We start from the raw sequence: 21,513 nt of genomic DNA, 5'->3' as shown, positions 1-21,513 counted from the left end.
AATATGGGACCTCTGTGATTGGCACGGGGCTGAATAGTCCGACAGCAGCATCGTACACGGGTGGACCGCTGATGTATAGAAGTGCTGCTGCCTTGGCTCTGTCATCTGTTATTTTGCTGACGAGGAGGAACCCCTCGACCTGCCCCAGATGCGACTCCCATCGCTCGGGGTGGCGAGTATCACTCCCTCACTCGTCCGAAATTTGCCATGCTGTCAGGGCTTGGTGGTCCGCTTCGCTGTGGAAGTTAAAACTCCCAGTGACTAGCTCTGCCGGCCGAGGACTCTTCCTGGCCGTGACTTCAGCTCTGGAAGCGGATCCCACCTTCGTCGCCAGTGAAGTGGCTGGAACAGACCACTCGAAGACAGCTGGTAACTTCAACAGATTTATTAGGACAGAGCGAACAATAACAGGAGCCTTTCGGCTTTTTATAGTCTGGCGCCGGTTGTCTGGTCCAATCGCCGGCCGGTCTTTTTCCCGCTTTGCTTCTGCTCCAATCAGCTCCGCGGAATGCCTGACAGTTCGGTTCCTCGTGCTGGCGGCATGTGTTGCTTTGACAGCTGAAAGCTGTCAACTAGTGCGCCTGCGTAAGTCGGGAGTTTTGACAGCTGTCAAAACTCCCTCGTGTTCGGCTGTCAAACACTTTACCTCATGTTCGGCTGTCAAACGTTTTTCCTTATGTTGCGAACCAATTGCGTTAACACATTAAATGAACTATATACATATAATACACCTTGCATAATCAGAAAGTTTTTTTTCCTGAAGTTGAGCCTATTTCTTTCCTTCCTCTTGTATTTTCGTTGGATCTCTAACCTTCCCTATGTACAGTAACCAAAGAAAACAAACAAAAACAAAACAACAACAAAAAAACCTGTGCTGGGGGCTGATCACGTTTTAATTAAGTTTCTGATTTGTTAAAACCAATTTCTCTTTCTCTTTCTCTCCACACAGACACAGACAGAAAAAAAAACCTGGATGGATGTAAGTGGATGTCATGCTGCTTTGATGGCCAACATCACAAGAGATTATCTTTCATTTATAAGTGCATGAATTTGCAAGCAAGAAGTTTTGGCTACTAAACCAAGTAGGGCAAAGGAGACATGGGATGGTGAAAAGATGACCTTGAGACAGAGAATGGACTACTGGCCTCTGGTTGGATTCACATGACCAACCCAGACTCCCAGCTTGAAGTGCTTTAAAGCAGGGGTCCTCAACTTTGGCAACTTTAAGACTTGTGGACTTCAACTCCCAGAATTCTGGGAGTTGAAATCCACAAGTCTTAAAGTTGCCAAGGTTGAGGACCCCTGCTTTAAAGCACAGTGATGCCATTTGAAGAGTCTGCTTGTTCGGCTTAAGTTGTCCCCGATGACACAGTCCAGATTGAGATTTTGCCATGTAGTGACCCAGTGGTGGGATTCAGCCGGTTCACACCACTTTGGCAGAACCAGTAGCTAATTTTTTGTTGCCCAGGCCCAGAATGGACTTCCAGAAGCAGCATCCACACAGAGAACCAGTTGTTCACACATTTGAATCCCACCACTGCAGTGACCTCATAACATCCAGTCAGAATTGTGATATTGTTCTTTTCCTGAGGAGAGGTGGGGGGGGTTGTGGAAAAATGCCACCTCTTCAGAAACATCTGTGGGAGGGAGGATAAAACACTCAAGAATAGTAGCTGCAACTGTGAGACAGAAGCCCTGTCTCCTTTCAAAGTTCTTTGAAGCATATTCTAAAAACTGGCAAAGCCTTCAGTCTTTTGGCCATAGCTATAACTAGAGTTTTTTTTATATCCTCTAAGTTTGCCCCACAGCTGTTCCAATCAATTAGCACCAATGAAGTGAAACAAGTATTGCAAAAAGATGGAAGGCGGTAAATGAAAGAGGCTGTGCTGATATCCTGTGAAAATGAGAAAAAAAATGGGTATGGGTTGTTCCATTTGTGCTTTTCACAGAAACTTTCTCATTTGCTACTTCCCAAATTGAGAAGGATAGAAAAAGAACGTAAAATGTGCAGTTTCAACACTAATACAGAGCATACAAAAGTAGAGATTAAAATGTGAATAACCGGGCCCCCAAATAAATAAAGATAACGATGCATAAGGTGTATTTGTTCATAACATTTATTGCTATTATTTTTAAAATATACCCAAAGAAGGATACAATTCAATTCAATAAAATGCATTATATTAAGGAAAGGGCACTGCGAAATACACATACTCTATTAGGAGAAATATCAGGAGAAATGACCGTGGAAATGCTTGTAAATCTTCTATAATTCACCTCTTGGTGGCTGCTCATGAGCCCTTAATGATTTATTTTAACATTAATACTTGAAATTAACAGACCAAAAGAACATCCCTGACACTTTTCATTGCTTCAAAAGGAAATCATTTCACCTGCTCTTATTTGTTCCTTCAAGGAAGATAGCTCAGCTCACTCCACAGATAGCATGCGTAATGGAAGTTAAGTCACCAAAGTCAACTCCAATTTGCTAAGAAATGCACACACAATAATAGGAGGAGGAACTATAGCCTTGAAAATTGCATCTCAATTTAAATCATTTTCTTACAGAGATTCTGCAAATAGGCTTTCAAAGCAATTCTTTTCCTACTGTTTTCAAACAGTTCCCTACTCTTTGAAGTTTGGTGAGAACTCACAGCGAGGATTCCTCAAAGTGGAGAAAAGGTTTAATCCAATGTTTTTCAACCCTGGCAACTTTAATTCCCAGAATTACCCACCCCTCCCAGCCAACAAAACCCATGACTTATTTGCGTGTGTCATGGTTTTATACCATTTTACCACGTTTGTTAAAATTTTAAAAGGATTTTTTTCATTCCCCCCCCCCTTTTTTGGGGGGAAAATGGGAATTTTTTTGCAATGTGAAACTATGAGTTCAATGTAAGACGTTGGAAGAAGTTAGAGGTCATTCTTTGTACATATTTTTATTTTCCTCTTTTTAAAATATTTTTTTTGCACTTCTATCCCTATTCTCTTTTTATTCTTTATCTTTTGCTAGCGGTTTTTTATGTGTATTCTTTGCAAAATATAATAAAATTATCTGAGAGTAAGAGGAAAAAAAAGGAAGGGGTACCACCAGATTCCTTCTGGCTTTATGCAATATAGAATTACAGGGCTGAAAGGTCCAAGATAGGAGACTTTATATCCGTGGGGGTGAACCTATGGCATTCGTGCCACAGGTGGCATCCAGAGCCCTCTCTATGGGCACGCGCGCCATCGCCCCAGTCCTAGGCCTTCAGCTGGGTTTTATAAAACCTTTTTGCTTTAGGCCTCCGCCACCGTGTGTCAAAAAAAAAAAAAGGTTCAATCAATCAATCAAGTTCAACTTCTCACGGAAAAAAAAATCTCACAAAGTTGGAATTGATTGATTGAACTTTTTAGTCCCACCCAGTCTGCCGTTACCATTGCAGCCATGCCCACCTAATGGGCCACGCCCACCCAATTGGCCATACCCACCCAATGGGTCACGCCCACACAATGGGCCACACCCACCCATTGGGCCATGCCTACCCGACACCTGTCGATACATAAGTGGGTTTTGGGTTGCAGTTTGGGCACTCGGTCTCTGTAAAGTTCGCCATCACTGCTTTATATCATGCCCGACACCTTATTGTCCAATCTTCTCTTGAAAACTCTTGATGGAACACCCACATTCTGGGAGGCAAGCTGTTCCATTGATTAATCTTTCTCACTGTGATGTTCTGTTGATTAATAGAAAAACTTCTTGACTTTTTAAGCAAGTGTGTGCTTATATCTAAACCTAAACAGGGATGAATGGATCTTGGCCACATGCACTTATCCTAACTCCAGCATGCCCTGAGAGAATGGAGGTAAAAAAAAAATCCCAGATCTTGTGTTAGGGTTTTTCCCTCCAGGATTGAAAGGAGGACAAACCTTTTTAAGTGCACAGCAACAATCACAATGTTCAAGTGGACACCAGAAATATACATATAAATTATGTATAATTTATATGTATATTTCTGGTGTCCACTTGAACAGTTGATACATAATGTATATGATACGGATTTTTTCTCTCTCTCCCATCTCCTCCCTCAAACCAGTTTGGAAAGATTTATTTATTTATTTATTTATTTATTTATTTGTTTGTTTTTATAAACCGCCCTTCTCCCGATGCAATTCCACATTGAAAATAAGGCATGCAATTCATGCAATGATAGCAAATCAAGAGAATTTTTATTACAACCCAGTTAAATTTCTGTAGGACATTTCTGGGGCAAAAAGACATTCTATGCATGGCACGCTACTTTCAAAAAGACTCTCCAATATATTTTTTTCATGTTCCTTGCTTCTCAGTTATCATGTGGGGTTTAAAAATAAAAATAAACCTAATTATTTCAGCCATGTAATCCAAATAATCAGATGCTATGTATGATGGTGAATTGATGGAATTGGCTGGCGAAACTAAATACTTTGATGAAAGAAAAGAACAACTAGCTTTGTTTCTATGTGGAAACCACTTTTGGAGTTTTTACTTGAGACAGAGAGAATACTACATTAATTCTAGGATTTGATGATTAGAATTGTTTATGATGATATAAATGCTATGTATTACTGAATTTCAGATCAAAAGGTTAATGTATTTTGAAACTATATCAAACAACGTCCAAAATTACTTTTTATTTTCTTTCTCTCTCTTGCACTTTACCCCTATTTTTTCCTAATTCTTGTTAATATTTTATTCTTTGCAGAAATTTAATGAAGTGCATTTTTTGAAAAAAAAATGTAAACTTTCCTGTTCTTGTTTCAGCTCAACCGAAACTTAGTTGAAATTTAAAAAATGAAAAATTTAACCATTTATTTCTAACTTCAGGAAACCTGTTCCACATTTATTTCTCTGCTGGAGAAGCTTTGCAAAATGAACTCAAAATGTCACTCCATGGAGGTGCAGCTAATCCTTGACTTACAACAGTTCTGAAGTTACAATGGCACTGACAATAGTGTCCATTTTTCACACTTACGACCGTTGCAGCACCCCCATGGTCATGTGATCAAAATTCAGAGACTTGGGAACTGATTCATATTTATGACAGTTGCAGTGACCCAGGGACATATGATTCCCTTTTGCGGCCTTCTGGCAAGCTTGGTTGACTCAGCCTTCCATCCTTCCGAGGTAGGTAAAATGAGGACCCAGATTGTTGGGGGCAATAAGCTGACTTTGTAAAAATGCTGCTTGAGGGGGGGGGGGGCGAAAGCCCTAATAACCAGGCATAAACATAGAATGAAGGCTATTGCTAAGCACATTGGTTTGTGCTTCTTAGATTGTAAGCCGCCCTGAGTCTTCGGAGAAGGGCGGGATATAAATGGGATTAAAAAAAAAAGTCAATGGAGAAGCCAGATTCACTTAACATCTGTGTTACTAATTTAACAATTGTAGTGATTTACTTAACAATTGTGGCAAGAAAGGTCTTTAAATGGGACAAAATTCACTCAACAAATGTCTCACTTAGCAACAGAAACATTGGGTGCAATTGTGGTCGTAGGTTGAGGACTACATGTATATTTCGTCTTAATTTTGAACAGTTTCAAGGTGGTGCATAGACTGCCTCCTCCTCCTTTTCCCCCCACATAGTAGCAACCTTGTGAGGTCAGCTGCACTGAGAGAGAGTTTGGGAAAGATGCAAAAGATTAGCCAAGGCTTCTAAGCTAATGTAATGCTAACTTTTAGTAAGAAAAATAGTAAGAAAAGAAACCACCAAACTCTTAGAAGGCTGGATGGAGGGGCATCTGTGGGGGCAGGGAAGCAAAATCAAGATCTTGACCCAAAGGTGCTTTTTTCAGGAGGCAACTGGACTTCCTTGTTTTTCTTTGAAGACATTTTGTTCCTCATCTAAGAAGCTTCTTCAGCTCTGACTGAATGGTGGGGAATGGAAGGATTTATATTCCTTGCAGACAGCTGGTCATTTGCATTCTTTTAGAGTCATTGATGCCACTTGGAGGTTTTCTGTGTCTATTTCGCTTCTCATCCAAGAAGCTTCTTCAGCTCTGACCAAGAAAAACAAGAAAATCCAGTTGCCTCCTGAACAAGCACCTTTGGGACAACCGTGATCTGGATGACTGAGAATCTTCAAAGACATCCAGACCTTCATTTCCCCCCCCTGCCTGTTTTTAAAGTGCATGTTAAAGAGCAGTGGGGTCTGATTGCATAATTGCAGCCTCCATCTTTGATTTTTGACCTCACCCCCCACCCAGAGTGAATCATAAACAGCTTAAGGCCTGCTTTGTTTTCTGTTCAGTTGCCAGCAACCACTGCAAAAGTGAGATAAACTGGGTTAAAACGGAAAGGCAACATCAGATGGCATGAAGATCTAAAGCTTTTCCAGCTAAGCACTCAACATGTAGCTCTTTTAGATTATGAAGGTAACATCAGAGAGGTGTAAGAGATGGAGAGAAGCTTTGAGGAAGATTTTTCCTTCAGCCTGAGCATTCACAGATCTAATCATTGTCTGCTTCCCACCAGCTTCCAAAGAGAGATAGTCTTTAAGTTATATCTGCCCAGGACTTACACTGAGGTCTTGTCCTTCTGCATCTCCATAAAGATCAGCAGAATGTCAACTCCAGCATAAGTAGAAGTTGGCTGAATTTGATCTGGGATGTGAGACCTCCTTTGAAAAGTATCGGGATTCCCCATGTATTATTTTATTTTATTTTATTAGCCCTATGAAGCCAAAGAACATTCTTGTTGTAATAACAACAGACCTTCCAGTCTATGCAAGTGCTTACAGGGAGGGACTAACAAATATTCTGATTCACATCAGCCTGCCTGACATTTAAACAAAATAAGCAGAAATCTCAAGGGTTGGAGTGTGAGATCAATCAGGTGATCAATTGATCATCATTCTATGTATTTTAGCCCCCAAACACCGCAAATATAGATCAATACTTGAGCTGGGAGAAGATGCAATCGAGAGACCTAGATCATAAGCCATGGTTTAATGTTATATCTATCTCCTTTAGGTGTGCATCTTTCTTTCATTTTACTTCCTTCTCCACACAACTATAAACTAGAAACATTCACTTCGATTTTCAACTGACCCTCACCCGACTCTTAACAAACTTTGTTTCAATCAATTTTTTATTATATCACAGACCAGAATTGGTTAATATTGTGTGTGTTGTCCAGATACGCCAACATCACATTGCCATGTTCGATTCTGAACAGAATTCACCCCCAAAGTAATCCAATTATCGGTGCAAATAAAAGAAATGACTCTCGGCTGAAAGAGAAAATGGAAGCATCCAATTGACTTAAGTGTCTCCAGGGGAGAGGGTCAAAAATGTCAAGATGGCAGCCATGAGACACAATTGAAACTCCATGTACATAGCTCTACTAATAACACACTGATGGGGAAGTTCCCATTATCCAACTAGACTCCACTTTGCTGTTTCTCAACTCTGAGCGTAGGCACTAAGAAGCAAATTCAGGGGCTGTGGTGAAAACTGCTTCATATACAGACCTGCTGGGAAATTCAACTGCTTTCTTCACTGTCTTTTAATCAGAGTTTATAAAAGGGATTTCCAAAAATAAAATGGAATATAAGGGAGGAGGGAAGCAATAAAAACAGTCCATGGGATTTAAAGTAAAAATATAAAAATAAAATTTATGAAGAGGGCATGCTCCAGGGATTACACAATCAAGTGCACCTTACCGTTTAAGTGCAGATGATTAGAAGTAATTAATATGCAAAGCCTGCACAAGTTTAAAATAGCAATTAGCCAAGTATAACATTTCTGCTCTGCAGAAAAATGGCAATTCCCTCTCCTCCTCATTTTCCAGTGTTATTTACTTCTTTTATTTTTAGGTACACACGCAGTTAAAACACATTTCTGCTACCTGCTTTTATGACTCAGTAAAACTTTGAACACCGAAAAATCAGATTTTGATTACAGGAAAAAGAGGTAATTTTAGTTTACGATATTTACTTACTTATGCATGTATCCATCTGCACTGCCTGTTAAGTTCATTTGCATAACAGTCTGAAACTCTGTTTCATTACAGCAATATTTAAACACGGTGTTGTTATGGTGGCAGCAAAAGATGTATGATTTATTGTCCGAAAGTCGGGGACAATGGAATCCAAAGTGGGAACGACCTTTGTAATCGGTATATGGCTCACAGACTCGAAAATGTGCAGAGAAAGCTGTAAGGCAAGGTGTAAATCTCTCTGTAACTCATTGGCAACAGAAAAGAATAATAGTTAGCTTTTTTGCAGCAGTGCGAAGCAGATAGGCATTTTTGTTAATAGCATAATATACAGATGACCTTAGGGGACGAGGGGAAGCGATGCTACCTAGGGAAACTATTAGACAAAGTGGCTTAACGGTCAGAGAAAGAAACTTAGGATACTTGCAGGATGGATGTCAGCCCTCCCAGGTAAACCAGGCTGGAGACACAATTAGATGAATTAATTCTACTTAATTGAACTGAATTGAATGGAACTTTATTTGGCATAATAATAATAATAATAATAATAATAATAATAATAATAATAATAATAATAATAATAATAATGATGATGATGATGATGATGATGATGATGATGATGTTGGAAGGGACCTTGGAGGTCATCTAGTCCAACCCCCTGCTCAGGCAGGAAACCCTATACCATTTCGGACAAATGGCTGTCTTAAAAACTTAAAAACTTCTTAAAAACTTCCAGTGTTTGGAGCATTCACAGCTTCTGGAGGCAGGTTGTTCCACTGGTTAATTGTTCTAACTGTCAGGAAGTTTCTCCTTAGTTCTAGGTTGCTTCTCTCCTTGATTAGTTTCCATTAGTTTGCTTCTTGTCCTGCCTTCAGGCGCTTTGGAGAATAGCTTGACTCCTTCCTCTTTGTGATTTGACACACAAGGAATTTGTCTCCAGGGCAGGAGCACTCAGTGTACATGCAAAGCAACATCATCATCATCATCATCATCATCATCATCATCATAATACACTAACAATCTGGCAAATCCGCAAGTTTAAAATTCCCATTGCCACTTTTAACTACTTGGTGGCTGCTTCCTAAGTTTCTTTCTCTGACCATTAAAATGACTGGGGGCTCCGCCTGCTCTTATCAGATGGTACCCCAAACTGCATCTCTTCCCTTCATTCTCCAAGATCTCTTCCCTTCATCATATGCACACACACCTCTGTAATCTCAGGTAGATCTTGGGCTTTCTTAATGCCACAGCTGTGAACTTGGGGCAATCACCCCCCCAAACAACCCCCATATTTCCCCAAACTGTTGCAACAGGATTATAGCTTAGGTTAGTTTCGATCAAAAAGTTTTTCCTTCTCATTGGAACTGACATTGTCTGAATACCCTTTTTAATTCTTTACAGTATAATCCAGTGTTTTTCAACCTTGGCAACTTTAAGATGTGTGGACTTCAGTTCCCAGAATTCCCAGCCAGTATGTTGGGTTCTATGCCACCCTCTATGCCAGGGGTGTCAAACTGCCAGCCCGCAGGCCAGACGTGTCATCCGGAAGCCACGCCCACCCCATTCCCGGCAATGGCAAAACAGTCCCGATATGTCTCTCGACGTCACGTGACGCTGCGAGTTTGACATGTCTGCTCTATGCTGACTGCTCACTGGGAAATATGCCAGATAGGGAATTCTGGAAGCTAAAAAAAGCCACACATCTTACAAGTCGCCGAGATTGAAAAACACTGGTGTAGTCCTTTATCTCCAATCAGCCGGAGGCATCTTAATTTCATGGATCTACAGGCTTAACATTTTCTTCCAGCCAAAGACATGGTTTCATTTCCCCCCCCCCAAAGCTATAGCCTTACATGTGAAATGAGATTCTCCATTTCACGGACTGATTAGGCTCAAATGGTTAAGTCCTATTGACTTTTCCGGTAAACAAAGCCCTTTAATTTCCCTGTTGAAATCAATACAACAAAGGAGTTTTCTTAGACTAAGCATCCTCCTGACTGTCTGTGGCTAATGATGCATCAAATACGAAGGTGTCTGTGATATTGAAGAGAACAAAAGGATACAAAACCCAAACAACTATTGCAATCTGCCCTCGATCAATATTGCCTTGTGAGAATCCTTTAGGAGCCTGTGGTTGTAGTTGCTGTGGTTCACATAGGGGACAATTAAATCGAAGTCCACCTTTGTGGAGGTAAAAATGGTTGCTTATTTTAACTAGGGTGTGAGACATGTCTAGACAATTAGTAGGTTAGGACCTTTTCAGAAACAGGAGAATCAGTCATTATATCCTGATCTGTCCCAGTTGTAGTGTCCTTAAGGAGGAGGGAAAAAAGAGTCACGATCATGGCCACAGCCATATAATCAAAACCCCACCTAGTTTCCCCCCCCCATGTGGTAGACAATTGCTATGGCCATGTTGACCTTTCTGGACCCATAGTCCTAGGTATAATCACAAAGTCCATGTCAACCTGGAAATGCCATTGTTCTTCTACACCACCTTATCTGAGGTGCAGATCGATCTCTTCTTAAAAACTCTTTTCACCCTGTGTTCCCCAAGCTCTGCATTTTAAAGTTCTTTCTCCTGAAGCTATTCAGAGGTCTTGAAATATCTGCCGATAGGTTGTTTTTTACTGGTGTTGCTCTATTAAACGAATGGACAGCAGGAAATAATATGCACCCATATTAAATAAACTATTTCTAGGATGGTTTACTTGCCTTTCCCCAAGACATATCAGCTCTATTGTTATTTAAAAACAAACAGGAAGAAAACAGCCAGATGGTGAAAGCAGCTTTTGTAAGAAAAACAAGTGTCACTTTCTTCTGTGGTCTTTTATTAAATCTGTACTGACCCATGAAAAGCTCATACAAAAAGGACATTAATTTTATTTCAGGCAAATCAAAATAAAAGCCAACGATTTCAGGCAAATCAAAACAAAAGCCACTGATAAATTAAAAAGTCTGACTTACCTGCTGACAAGAGCGAACAGAATACAATCATCAGTGTATGTAAGGATTGCCGACCACAACTTGTCATTGTTTTCTTTTCATTGAGCTGTTTGAGAATTACCTAATGAACCAGACAAAATTGTGAAGTTAGAAGAGGGGGACATACATACACACACACACACACACACACACACAAACACACACACTGATCTATTTAACTAACCAAAAGGCTTTAAAAACTTCACCTTCAACCTGTAATGCAGGGGTCCCCAACCCCTGGTCCATGGACTGGTACCGGGCCATGGCATGCCAGAAACTGGTCCCTACAAACAAGGAAAGCCCCATCCATGGGATGCAGGCAGCACACAGAACCACACCCTTTCCGGTCCATGGAAAAACCTTTCTCCATGGAACCGGTCCCTGGTGCCCAAAAGGTTGGGGACTTCTACTGTAATGCCATGAAAAAGGGGGATGAAGCTTTAAGGCTCATCATCCTCTGGCTTTTCAAGACTGAAGTATACTCGACCAAAGTATGCAGAACCTCTGACGGTATAACCTTTTTTGCTTTGCAGTTCATAAGTACTACAAAGAATCTATAAGTGGTAAGGGAATGTGTCAAACGTGAAGCTCGCTTTGCTGCTGCAGCAATGATTACTTCTTAGCTTGCCAACGATCTTGCAGGAAAGATGGGGAAATGGAATGCGGGCTACAAAGTTAAAGAAGGCAGACCATGAGAATCAAGGACGATTCATCAGGTGTCTGACCTGACTCAGAGACATTTTCTCATAACAATATAATTGGGCAATGTGACCTATTCAGGGATGGAATTCTATGCTTTTACTATAGGGATTTGGCCTGGGGTTTGTCAGAGCTGGTTTTGCTTTCATACGTGCCAAAATGATGTACTCAATAAAGTTTTACATTAAGAGATTGGAATGTCTTAAGGGTGTTTGCTTGGTTGGGTTCATCAGTCAGAACCTTCACAGAATGTTTATATGGCAGAATTGTTTGCACTTCAGCTATTAAGTTTCTAGACTGATGTGTGAAATAGAATTTCTGAGTCTTTCTGGATTTACTGAGCATTATTTAACTAGTACCCAAAACTCAATCTACAATTTCTTTCAGTTGCAATACTGGAAAAGACTAGCTCAAAAAACCCCATAACTTCTTTTTATCTTGTCCCAACACAGATGATGGTTCCTAGAAGTAAATATAAATCAACTGACAGGTCTCTAAAGTCAAGTTACAATGGCCAAATTTGAGGAATTGGAAATGGTAATTCTGGTCAAATCACTTTTTTTGCTTATTATGTGTGTGTCTTTCATTTTCCTTTAGTAATTTTTCTCCCTGCCTCCTATGTTTCCCTTTCGGAATTTAGACTTATCCTGCAGTTTTACCTTTTTCTATCTCCTTTGCTCTTTCTTTAAAATGCAAAGAAAATCTAAACATTTTGATGCCCAAAATGTTTTCAGGTCCCTTAAAATTGGGATTACGTATGATGTATGATGTATCATGAAACACATACAGGGGGAGATGGGGGTATGTTTAACTATTTCATCCAAGTTCTTTACTTTAAATCTCTTCCCGCTGCCAGGAATTCAATCTTGATTGGCTCAAGGTTGACTCAGCCTTCCATCCTTCCAAGATCAGTAAAATGAGGACCCAGATTGTTGGGGGCAATATGCTGACTCTGTAAAACGACTTAGAGAGCACTATGAAGCGGTATATAAGTCTAACTGCTATTGCTATTGCTATTGCTAAAACACACTCAAAAAAGCAATCACCTCTCTAACAAGTCACAATGACACCCGAAAGATGTTTGAGACATAACAGGATTAAACAAATGATGTAATTATAGAATTTGCATCAACTGTGTAGTTTACTGATGATAACTATGTGATTTGTTTCTTTTGGTCCTGCCCCCATGGATGCTCATATAAAGAATGTACAAAATACGTCTTTCAAGTAAGGCTCATCTTATTTAATAAATAGTTTTCTTAGCAAAAATATGGAAGTGGTTTGCAATTAAACAGAGTGCCCATGGATGGGGGAAGGTACAAAAAAAATCAAGAGATGACTATGTGATTGAATTGTGCCTCTTTTTTTTTCTCTTCAAAAATTTAGTTTATTCAAGGAAGGTTAAAATACAAAACACCGAAATATTTTGAAGGACAAAAGAATTAAAAAACAGCAAAAAAGATACTAAAAAGAAAAAGTGTCTTAAAATAAAGACTAACACGGATACAAATAACATTCTCCCTAGCTGAATACTGATTAATATAATACAGCAATGCTGGTTTCCCATCCTTTGTGAAATAGGCCAAAAGAATTTTAAATTAGTAAACCACTAAATCTTTTTACAAATTGTTAACCTGTCATCTATAAGCTATATTAATAATAAAATAGTTAACAGAAAAAACAATAGTAATGAATACATTATGTAAAAGTATAAAGGTAATAAAATTGTGAATAAAAGGAAGGGAAGTTTGAGATTCCAAAACCCTCTGTTAACAAACTGTGATTACAGTCAACTTGTAGAAAATTTACCATGGCTTCAATCCCAAATCATCCCAAATATTAATCCTAATTGATCCTGGATCAAATATCCTTTTTTTTCTTTACAGGATACATCTCTTATCAATTGCTGATTAATTGAATACAATAAGTCCAATCTCCAAAGCCAATCTATGTTCCCTCAGAGAAACAGATAAGATCACTCAACTGATGGAAACTAATCAAGGAGAGAAGCAACCTAGAACTAAGGAGAAACTTCCTGACAGTTAGAACAATTAAGCAGTGGAACAACCTGCCTCCAGAAGCTGTGAATGCTCCAACTCTGGAAGTTTTAAGAAGAGACTGGACAGCCATTTGTCTGAAATGGTATAGGGTTTCCTGCCTGAGCAGGGGGTTGGACGAGATGACCTCCAAGGTCCCTTCCAACATTACTATTATGATTATGTTCAAAGGCTTCCGGCTGGTATTAAGCACAACAGGTTTTTAAAACATTTAAGAAAATATCAAAGGGAGCTCTTGGCCATTTCACAAAGCTCCTAACATAAGGCCTACGTCCATTCAGTCACCCCTAAGTCTGATCTAGTTGCTTCATTTTCTATAAACACTGGATGAGAAATCTGCAGAGTTGGGAATTTATCCTTGAAGGCTTACTGGAAAACAGAGCTGATTCTCCTTTTATGGAGAATTTGCTTTCCTAATAATCCATAAAATGCACTCCTAATTATGTATTTATACAAATAGAAAATAAATATAGTACTAAGCATCTATTTCTGTTAATAGAAGTAAGCACTCATCATTAACTCAATAACCCTTGCAGTGGTGCCCCAACTACAATTGCTATCTTATTGCCAACAAATTGGAAATCAAGCATTTCCAAGCTTACATCTTCAAATTGTTGATATCTCAGGATACAGTCCAACAAATAATCAAGTGCCACGTTGGTGAAGCCGTTACTTTTGGCACAGCCATGTGGGCAGAGCTACGTAGGCAGAGGAAAATTCACTGCTCAGTCAGCCATGAAAATTCATGGGGAACTTTCAGTCAACTTTCCTCCCCTTTGCTACCCTACCGCATTGGGTGATTAGGAAGATAAAAGAATTATCAAAGAGATAACTGTGCAGAACCTCTATAAAACAAGAAGCAAGAGTAGAATAGCAGTAGCACTTAGACTTGTATACCACTTCACAGTGCTTTACAGCCTTCCCTAAGTGGTTTACAGAGTCAACATATTGCCCCCAACAATCTGGGTCCTCATTTTACTGACCTCGGAAGGATGGAAGGCTGAGTCAATCTTGAGCTGGTGAGACCTGAACTGCCAAACTGCTGACAGCCGGGAGTCAGCAGGAATAGCCTGGATTACTGCATTCTAACCACTGCACCACCACAGCTCATACAAATATAATCAGTGTTAAAGGTAAAGGTAAAGGTTCCCCCGCACATGCGTGCTAGTCGTTTCCAACTCTAGGGGCCGGTGCTCATCTCCGTTTCAAAGCCGAAGATCCAGCGCTTGTCCAAGGATGTCTCCGTGGTCATGTGGCCGGCATGACTAGACGCCAAACGGGCACGGAACGCTGTTACATTCCCACCGTAGTGGTCCCTATTTTTCTACTTGCATTTTTACGTGCTTTCGAACTGCTAGGTTGGCAGAAGCTGGGATGAGTAACAGGCGCTCACTCTGTTACGCGGCACTCGGGATTTCACCCGCCAAATCGCCGACCTTCTGATTGACAAGCTCAGCATCCTAACCCACTGAGCCACCGCGTCCGTGTTACTTTAACCTTATTAAGCTGTTTAACATAGGCTGCTTAATATAAACAATCACAATACAAAAGACAATTGCTATATTACAGAAAATACTCCTTCCCTTTTGCTCTCTAAGTCCTGGCTGGGGAATTCTGGACTTGAAGTCCACACATCTTATAAACTCTGGTTTAAGGATTTGGTGAAGCTGGATCAGGGTCAGAGAAAAGCAACTAGGACGATGGAGGAACTACAAAAGATTGAAAGGTTAGATATGGTTCTGTTTGAGAAAAGGCGATAGGGAGAGGAAGGTAATAGCACTTTGTTTCCCCAAAAATGCCATACACTTGAAATTGCACTTTAAGACGGATTCAAAGAACCCAGAACAGCTTTGGAAAAGAGGAGCCGGGATGATCAGGTTGCTAAGTCTTATACCTTAAAGCAGGGGTGTCAAACTCAATTTCATTGAGTGCCACATCAGCATTGCAGTTGCCCTCAGGGGGCTGGGTGGGTGTGGCCTGGGTGGGCGTGGCCTACTGGGTGGGTGTGGCTGGAGTGGGTGTTGCCTACTGGGTGGGCATGACCAGCTCTACATCGTTCGCATCAAGGGTGCCTATGGGGCCTGGGCAGGAGTGGGACAGATCGGAGGGTCTCTGGCAGAAGGAGGGTCTCTGGGCCAGGGCCGAGGCAGAGGGGGCTGTTCCCTCACTGTTTCCAGGATGGCTTCATGGGCCACATGAAACCACTTCGTGGGCTGGATCTGGCCCCCGGGCCTTGTGTTTGACATGTCTGCCTTAAAGAGACCTAGGCTTTCAACACGAAAACTCCAGACCTCTTCTTGATCATTTCCAAGTTCTAGACATGGAATAATGAACCAAAGACAAAGGAAAGCAGGTTCCAATGGAATATTTTAGCTACCAAAACCCAGAGAAATTGTGGGCTCCTTTTCTTTGGAGGTGTTCAAGCAGAGTGTTAAAAGCTACCAGTCAGGGATATTTCAGTGAGGACGCCTCCATTGATCCAAAGATCAGACTAGAGACCCCCAATGCTCACGTCCAATTCTAGGGTAGGAGGAACAAGCTTCCAAATCTTTGGAAAATCAGAAAGTCCTCATTGTGGAGATGGTGAGAGAACATGCAGCATTTTGGGTGGAAAAATAAAGAGGGAGCGCTCCCTTCATTTGGAACTTCATATGAATGGGGACATTAGAGGAGGAGAGCCATGTTAAATCTAGGTTAGCCAAAGGATCAGAAGAGTCTGGTTGCACTTTTTCTGATTAACACATTTGATGAAAAGGCAGAGACTAAACTGACTTTGGCCACCTAACGAGAAGGAAGGACTCTCTGGAGAAGAGCCTAATGCTGGGAAAGGTTGAGGGCAATAGAAGAAGGGGACGACAGAGAATGAGGTGGCTGGATGGAGTCACTGAAGCAGTAGGACTGAGCCTAAATGGACTCCAGAAGATGGTAGAGGACAGGAAGGCCTGGAGGAATGTTGTCCATGAGGTCACGATGGGTCAGACACGACTTCGCAGCTAACAAGAAGAAGACTGATGTAGGACTTCTGTGCATCTCATGAATTGAGCCACAGCTCAAGAAAGTATCTGCCTTTTCATAAAAGTTATTAAGCTGGAAACGGTGTGGGCAGAGTCCTTCTGATATGAACTGAGAGAGAAGCTTGGACAACTCTCATTACAGCAGCAATTAATGTAGCTGCAGATCATTCAGCTTCTGATTTCAGCAACTAAGGCTCTATGAAGCTTCAAAGGGGGGATAGAGTTGAAAGCGACCTGAGTCTATCAACCCTGAAATGAATCTCCAAATCAAATTTCCAAGGTGATTCAAAGTGTTGAATTGAGTCTAATATCTCAAGAAGAGTCTTGAGGACACATTGCAGATTTGGTGGACATCTCGATACTTTCTGGCCTTTTAATGTCTATGGAGATTTTCAAATCGCCAAAAAGACCCAGTAGGAGCGCCTCCATAACAGACAAAGAAGAAAACAATAAACGAAGCAATGTAGTCATTTCATACATTTCAGGAATATCAGAAAAGTTCAGGAGGATCTTCAGCCAACACAACATATGTGCACACTTTAAACCCAAGAATACACAAAGGCAGAAGTTTGTCTACCCCAAGGATAAAACACCCAGACCCAAACTGAACAACAAGGTATATGCAGTAAAATGCAGTGAACCATGAGCAGATCAGTATGTTGGGGAAATAAAACAACCACTTCATAAATGCATGGCACAACCTAGGAGAACAAACCCATCAGGATACAATTCAGCAATCCATTTGCATTTAAAAGAGAAAGGCCACTCTTTTAAAGATAGCAAAAGTCCACATTTTGGACAGAGAGGACCGCTGGCTTGAAAGAGGCATCAAAGAGGCCGTCTATGTCAAAATTGAACAGCCCTCTCTCAACAGAGAGGGATACGACGTCATCTATCTCCAGTCTACAACACAGTCCTTTCAACAGTTTCAAGAAGGCTGCACATCCATTTGCACTGCCCAGGTGACCCTGACGACACAGATAAGCCTCCAGGTGGCCTCAATGACTCTCTAAAACAGGGGTGTCAAACTCAATTTCATTGAGGGCCGCATCAGCATTGCGGTTGCCCTCAGGGGGCTGGGTGGGTGTGGCCTGGGTGGGCGTGGCCTACTGGGTGGGCGTGGCTAGAGTGTGTATGGCCTACTGGGTGGGCATGGCCAGCTCTGCATCGTTCGCATCAAGGGTGCCTATGGGGGCCTGGGCAGGAGTGGGACAGATCTGAGGGTCTCTGGCAGAAGGAGGGTCTCTGGGCCAGGGCCAAGGCAGTGGGGGCCGTTCCCTCACTGTTTCCAAGATGGCTTCGTGGGCCGCATGTAACCACTTTGCGGGCCGGATCCGGCCCCCGGGCCTTGTGTTTGACATGTCTGCTCTAAAAGAATGCAAATGACCAGCTGTCTGAAAGGAGTATAAATCCTTCCATTCCCCACCATCCAGCCAGAGCTGAAGAAGCTTCTTGGATGAGAAGCGAAATATCTTCAATTAAAAACAAGAAAGTCCAGTGGGTTCTTGAAAAAGCACCTTTGGGTTTTCTGGTTTTTTTAAGTGTGAAATACTGCTGAAGTTTTCCTTCCAAAGTTGGAATCTCCACAATGGGAAATCAACCTTTTGATCACTTCTGCAGAACTCTGCCTATCAGACTACTGCTTCTTCTTGCTTTGGGGAGGGACAAATGTTCTGTCTTTTGAGTTTTGCTCTTTAATTCTATCAAATTCCTAACAGAGCCACAGCCACAGCCACAGCTCCAAGACTTTAATTTTTCGAGAGCTCTGAATTGACATGCAGAATGTGGTAAAAAAAAAGGTGAAGATGCCCCAATGGTACAATCAAAGCTTCTCTTGGTTTTTAGGTACACAGATTTTTATCATGATCCAAGATCCTGGGAATGTATATTACACTGGATTTGCAAATGGATGTCCTGCATTATTCCCGTAAGGGGTTGGCTTGCCAAGAAAAAAGAAATCATGCCAGGCTTGGCTGCCAAGAAAGGAAATGATCAAAGGGATGAAGATTAGACATTTGTATTTAAAGATCTGGATTTTGAAAACCATGGGAGTTACAAGATGCAAGAAGTTGTTGGCAGACTTTGGAATCTTCCCCCAAAGAGGCATGATTGTCAACAAGACTAGAAAATCAAGTTCTCAGAAAGTAATGGTCCACTTGATCTTTAAACAGAGCTGACTTTTTAACCATTGTTTAAAGAGGGTTTATTTTTAAGTGGGATAGGACACTTTTTACAAAGATTTGGCACAACCTCTCTGAAGTTCTACTCTAAACGCAGGGAGCCTGCTGAGTTGTGTTGTGCTCACCCCTGCTATTTCTGCTTGAAAAGAAGTCATATGGGATTTTATTTTTTTATTTTTTTTGCAATGAACCCTTTGGGGTTTGAACTGAAAATTTGCAGCCTTACTCTCCTAAACACATCCCATTCTGCGCAGAACAATGAAATAACTGCAGATGTCTTTGATGTTTCTTCATTAGATCCCAGGATTGAATCTTGTTGCTTCTGAAATGCCACTTTGAATCTCACAGCCCTCTGGCTTTCCACTGCAGATCTCACATTCAAACTGATTGTTGTCTTATTTTCATTCTTAGTTGGCTAATTGATATCTACTTTTTCAAGGAGCAGTGGTATTAGCAAATGACAGGTATTCACATTAACAGTTCATATGGATTAACCACCTTCGGGGCAAAAGGTTGTGATTAATAAGCAGAAAACCAAATTAGCAGAAGGAAAAACATCAATCTACTTTTTGAGAGAGACAAGCAGAATGTCACTCATCTATGCCACAGCAACAAAATATGTTGAGTCTCTGTCTGCTTTTATTATAATTAATCGAGCTCTAAACTAATGCTACCCAACTTCAGAAACTTTAAGATGTGCAGACTTCAACTCCTAGAATTGTGGGCGTTGAAGTCCACACTTCTTAAAATTGCTAAGATTGAGAAGCAGTGCCCCAATTAATCTGTACTCAGGCTTTTGATTAGTTGACTACCTGGAATTAGAGTAAGTATGTGCTTTCATCTACAAGTTATGCAGTCAATCTCTTTCTCAATACTCATGGAGGGGTGGTGGTGGTGATCTCTCAACTCTTCATAAAGTTGGAACTCTCATGTTATAGATCAGTGATGGCGAACCTTTTAGAGAATGAGTGCCCAAATTGCAACCTAAAACCCACTCATGTATTGTCAGGTGGGTGTGGCCCATTGGGTGGGCATGGCCCATTGGGTGGGCATGGCTGTGGTGGTAATGGAAGACTGGGTGGGAATTAAAAAGTTCAATCAATCAATTCCAACTTTGTGAGATTTCCCCCCCCCGCGAGAAGTTGAAATTGATTGATTGAATGAACCTCTTTTTTTGCACATGGCGGCAGAGGCTTAAAGCAAAAAGGTTTTATAAAACCCAGCTGAAGGCCTAGTACTGGGGTGATGGCGCGCATGCCCACAGAGAAGGCTCTGCATGCCACCAGTGGCATTCGTGCCATAGGTTCGCCACCACAGTTATAGAATCTCCTCTGCCTTGCCCATCAAGCACATGTTTTGCCCCTGTTATCTGCTCACCTTGAAACACTTTCTGGATGCTGGACTTAGCTTACAGGAAGAACTAGGTAACATGGGGTTTGAACTTCCATCTGCAAAACGTTCAGAAGCAAATAGTGAGGCTGATTCGACAACAGGGCGTCACCAATGCAGGACACGATACTAGAAGAAAAGGCTTTCTAAGACCAACATTCTAATCACAATTTTACTGCTTTTCTTTTTAATGAAAATCAACCAGTATAATAAAACCTGTCCTTCTGAAGCTCTTAATATCCAAAAAGCAATTTACAAGCCACTTCTGATAAAAGTGATTTAAGAAAGGAAGTGGATCATCCCAGTGTCCCATGGTTTTTCTCCTCACTTTCAGAGGTCGGCAGAGATTGCTGTTTTGTAGTCTTGTCACAGGGAACACCTGTGTGGAGCCCTGTGGATGTTCCCAAGTCCTCTCCTTCATCCAGAGAGGAATTCGGGAACTGATTCATTCTCTCCCCTCTTTGCAATGGTCGTTCGCTCCCCTTCTCATGGAATTATCTTTAGTTCACCACTACTTCCTTGGAACTCGAGAAATACTGCTTTAAAGGTTTAAATGGTTAGCAGCAGGTCAGATTCAGAACTGGAATCAGCCCAAGATACATGATGTTTCCAGAGGATACAATTGGTGACAAGGGCTGTGGGGTTGTTTTTTTTTTTGGAACTGCTGTGATTAAGTTGGCTTTCTCCCCGTCTTCCACAAACAGCTTGAAATTCTTTGAGATTGGTACTGTTTATTCTTATTTCATAATTCTACTCTTAAATTTCCACTTTTTTTTTTACTGTGGATGTTTACATTGCATGTAACCGCTGAGAGTCCTTCATTGAATTACAGCAGGATACAAATGTAATAAACAAATAATAAAATTTAAAGGATGAACCCATGAAATTACCAGATGTTGATTCAACCTTAAAAAAAACACCCATAAGGTTTATCCTTGGTGACATTAACCACCATGAGAAATTCATCCAAAAAGCTAAACATAATTTGGATTTAACCTTCAGGCAGTTGTGTTTTATCCACCCTTGCAATTTGATTTAAATTAAACCTATCTTGCAAATAACGTGTCCTTGATGTCCTTAGGCATATAACTGCTATCATAATAGTTTTTGACATAAAATAAATTGGGGTGGGGTGGGGGTTACAGAAATACCTAAGCTGCACTTTTGGCTGAAGCTTTCCGGGCTGGATAGCTATAAGCTGTTCATCAGGGCAGGGGCTATTGTTAAGTTAC

At 41.1% G+C, this 21,513-nt stretch overlaps 1 protein-coding gene across 2 annotated transcripts in view; it reads right to left on the bottom strand.

Annotated features, from left to right (window-relative positions):
- The window catches only part of SHISAL1 (shisa like 1), a gene marked incomplete at its 3' end in the record, with an annotated part of 65,306 nt that extends 54,286 nt beyond the window's left edge, over window positions 1-11,020 (bottom strand). For both annotated transcript variants that reach the window (XM_083366369.1, XM_083366368.1), the window contains exons 1-2: window positions 10,925-11,020; window positions 7,961-8,174 (exon numbers count right to left, since the gene is read on the bottom strand). In XM_083366369.1, the coding sequence (XP_083222495.1) occupies window positions 7,961-8,174; window positions 10,925-10,991 (281 nt within the window). In that variant the 5' untranslated portion in view covers window positions 10,992-11,020. The remainder of the gene's footprint in view (window positions 1-7,960; window positions 8,175-10,924) is intronic.
- Between the last annotated feature and the right edge of the window lie 10,493 nt (window positions 11,021-21,513).

The sequence above is a fragment of the Vipera ursinii genome, assembly GCF_947247035.1.
Source record: "Vipera ursinii genome assembly, chromosome: 6".
Taxonomy (NCBI): Eukaryota; Metazoa; Chordata; class Lepidosauria; order Squamata; family Viperidae; genus Vipera; species Vipera ursinii.
This window is presented reverse-complemented; position numbering and strand designations above follow the sequence as displayed.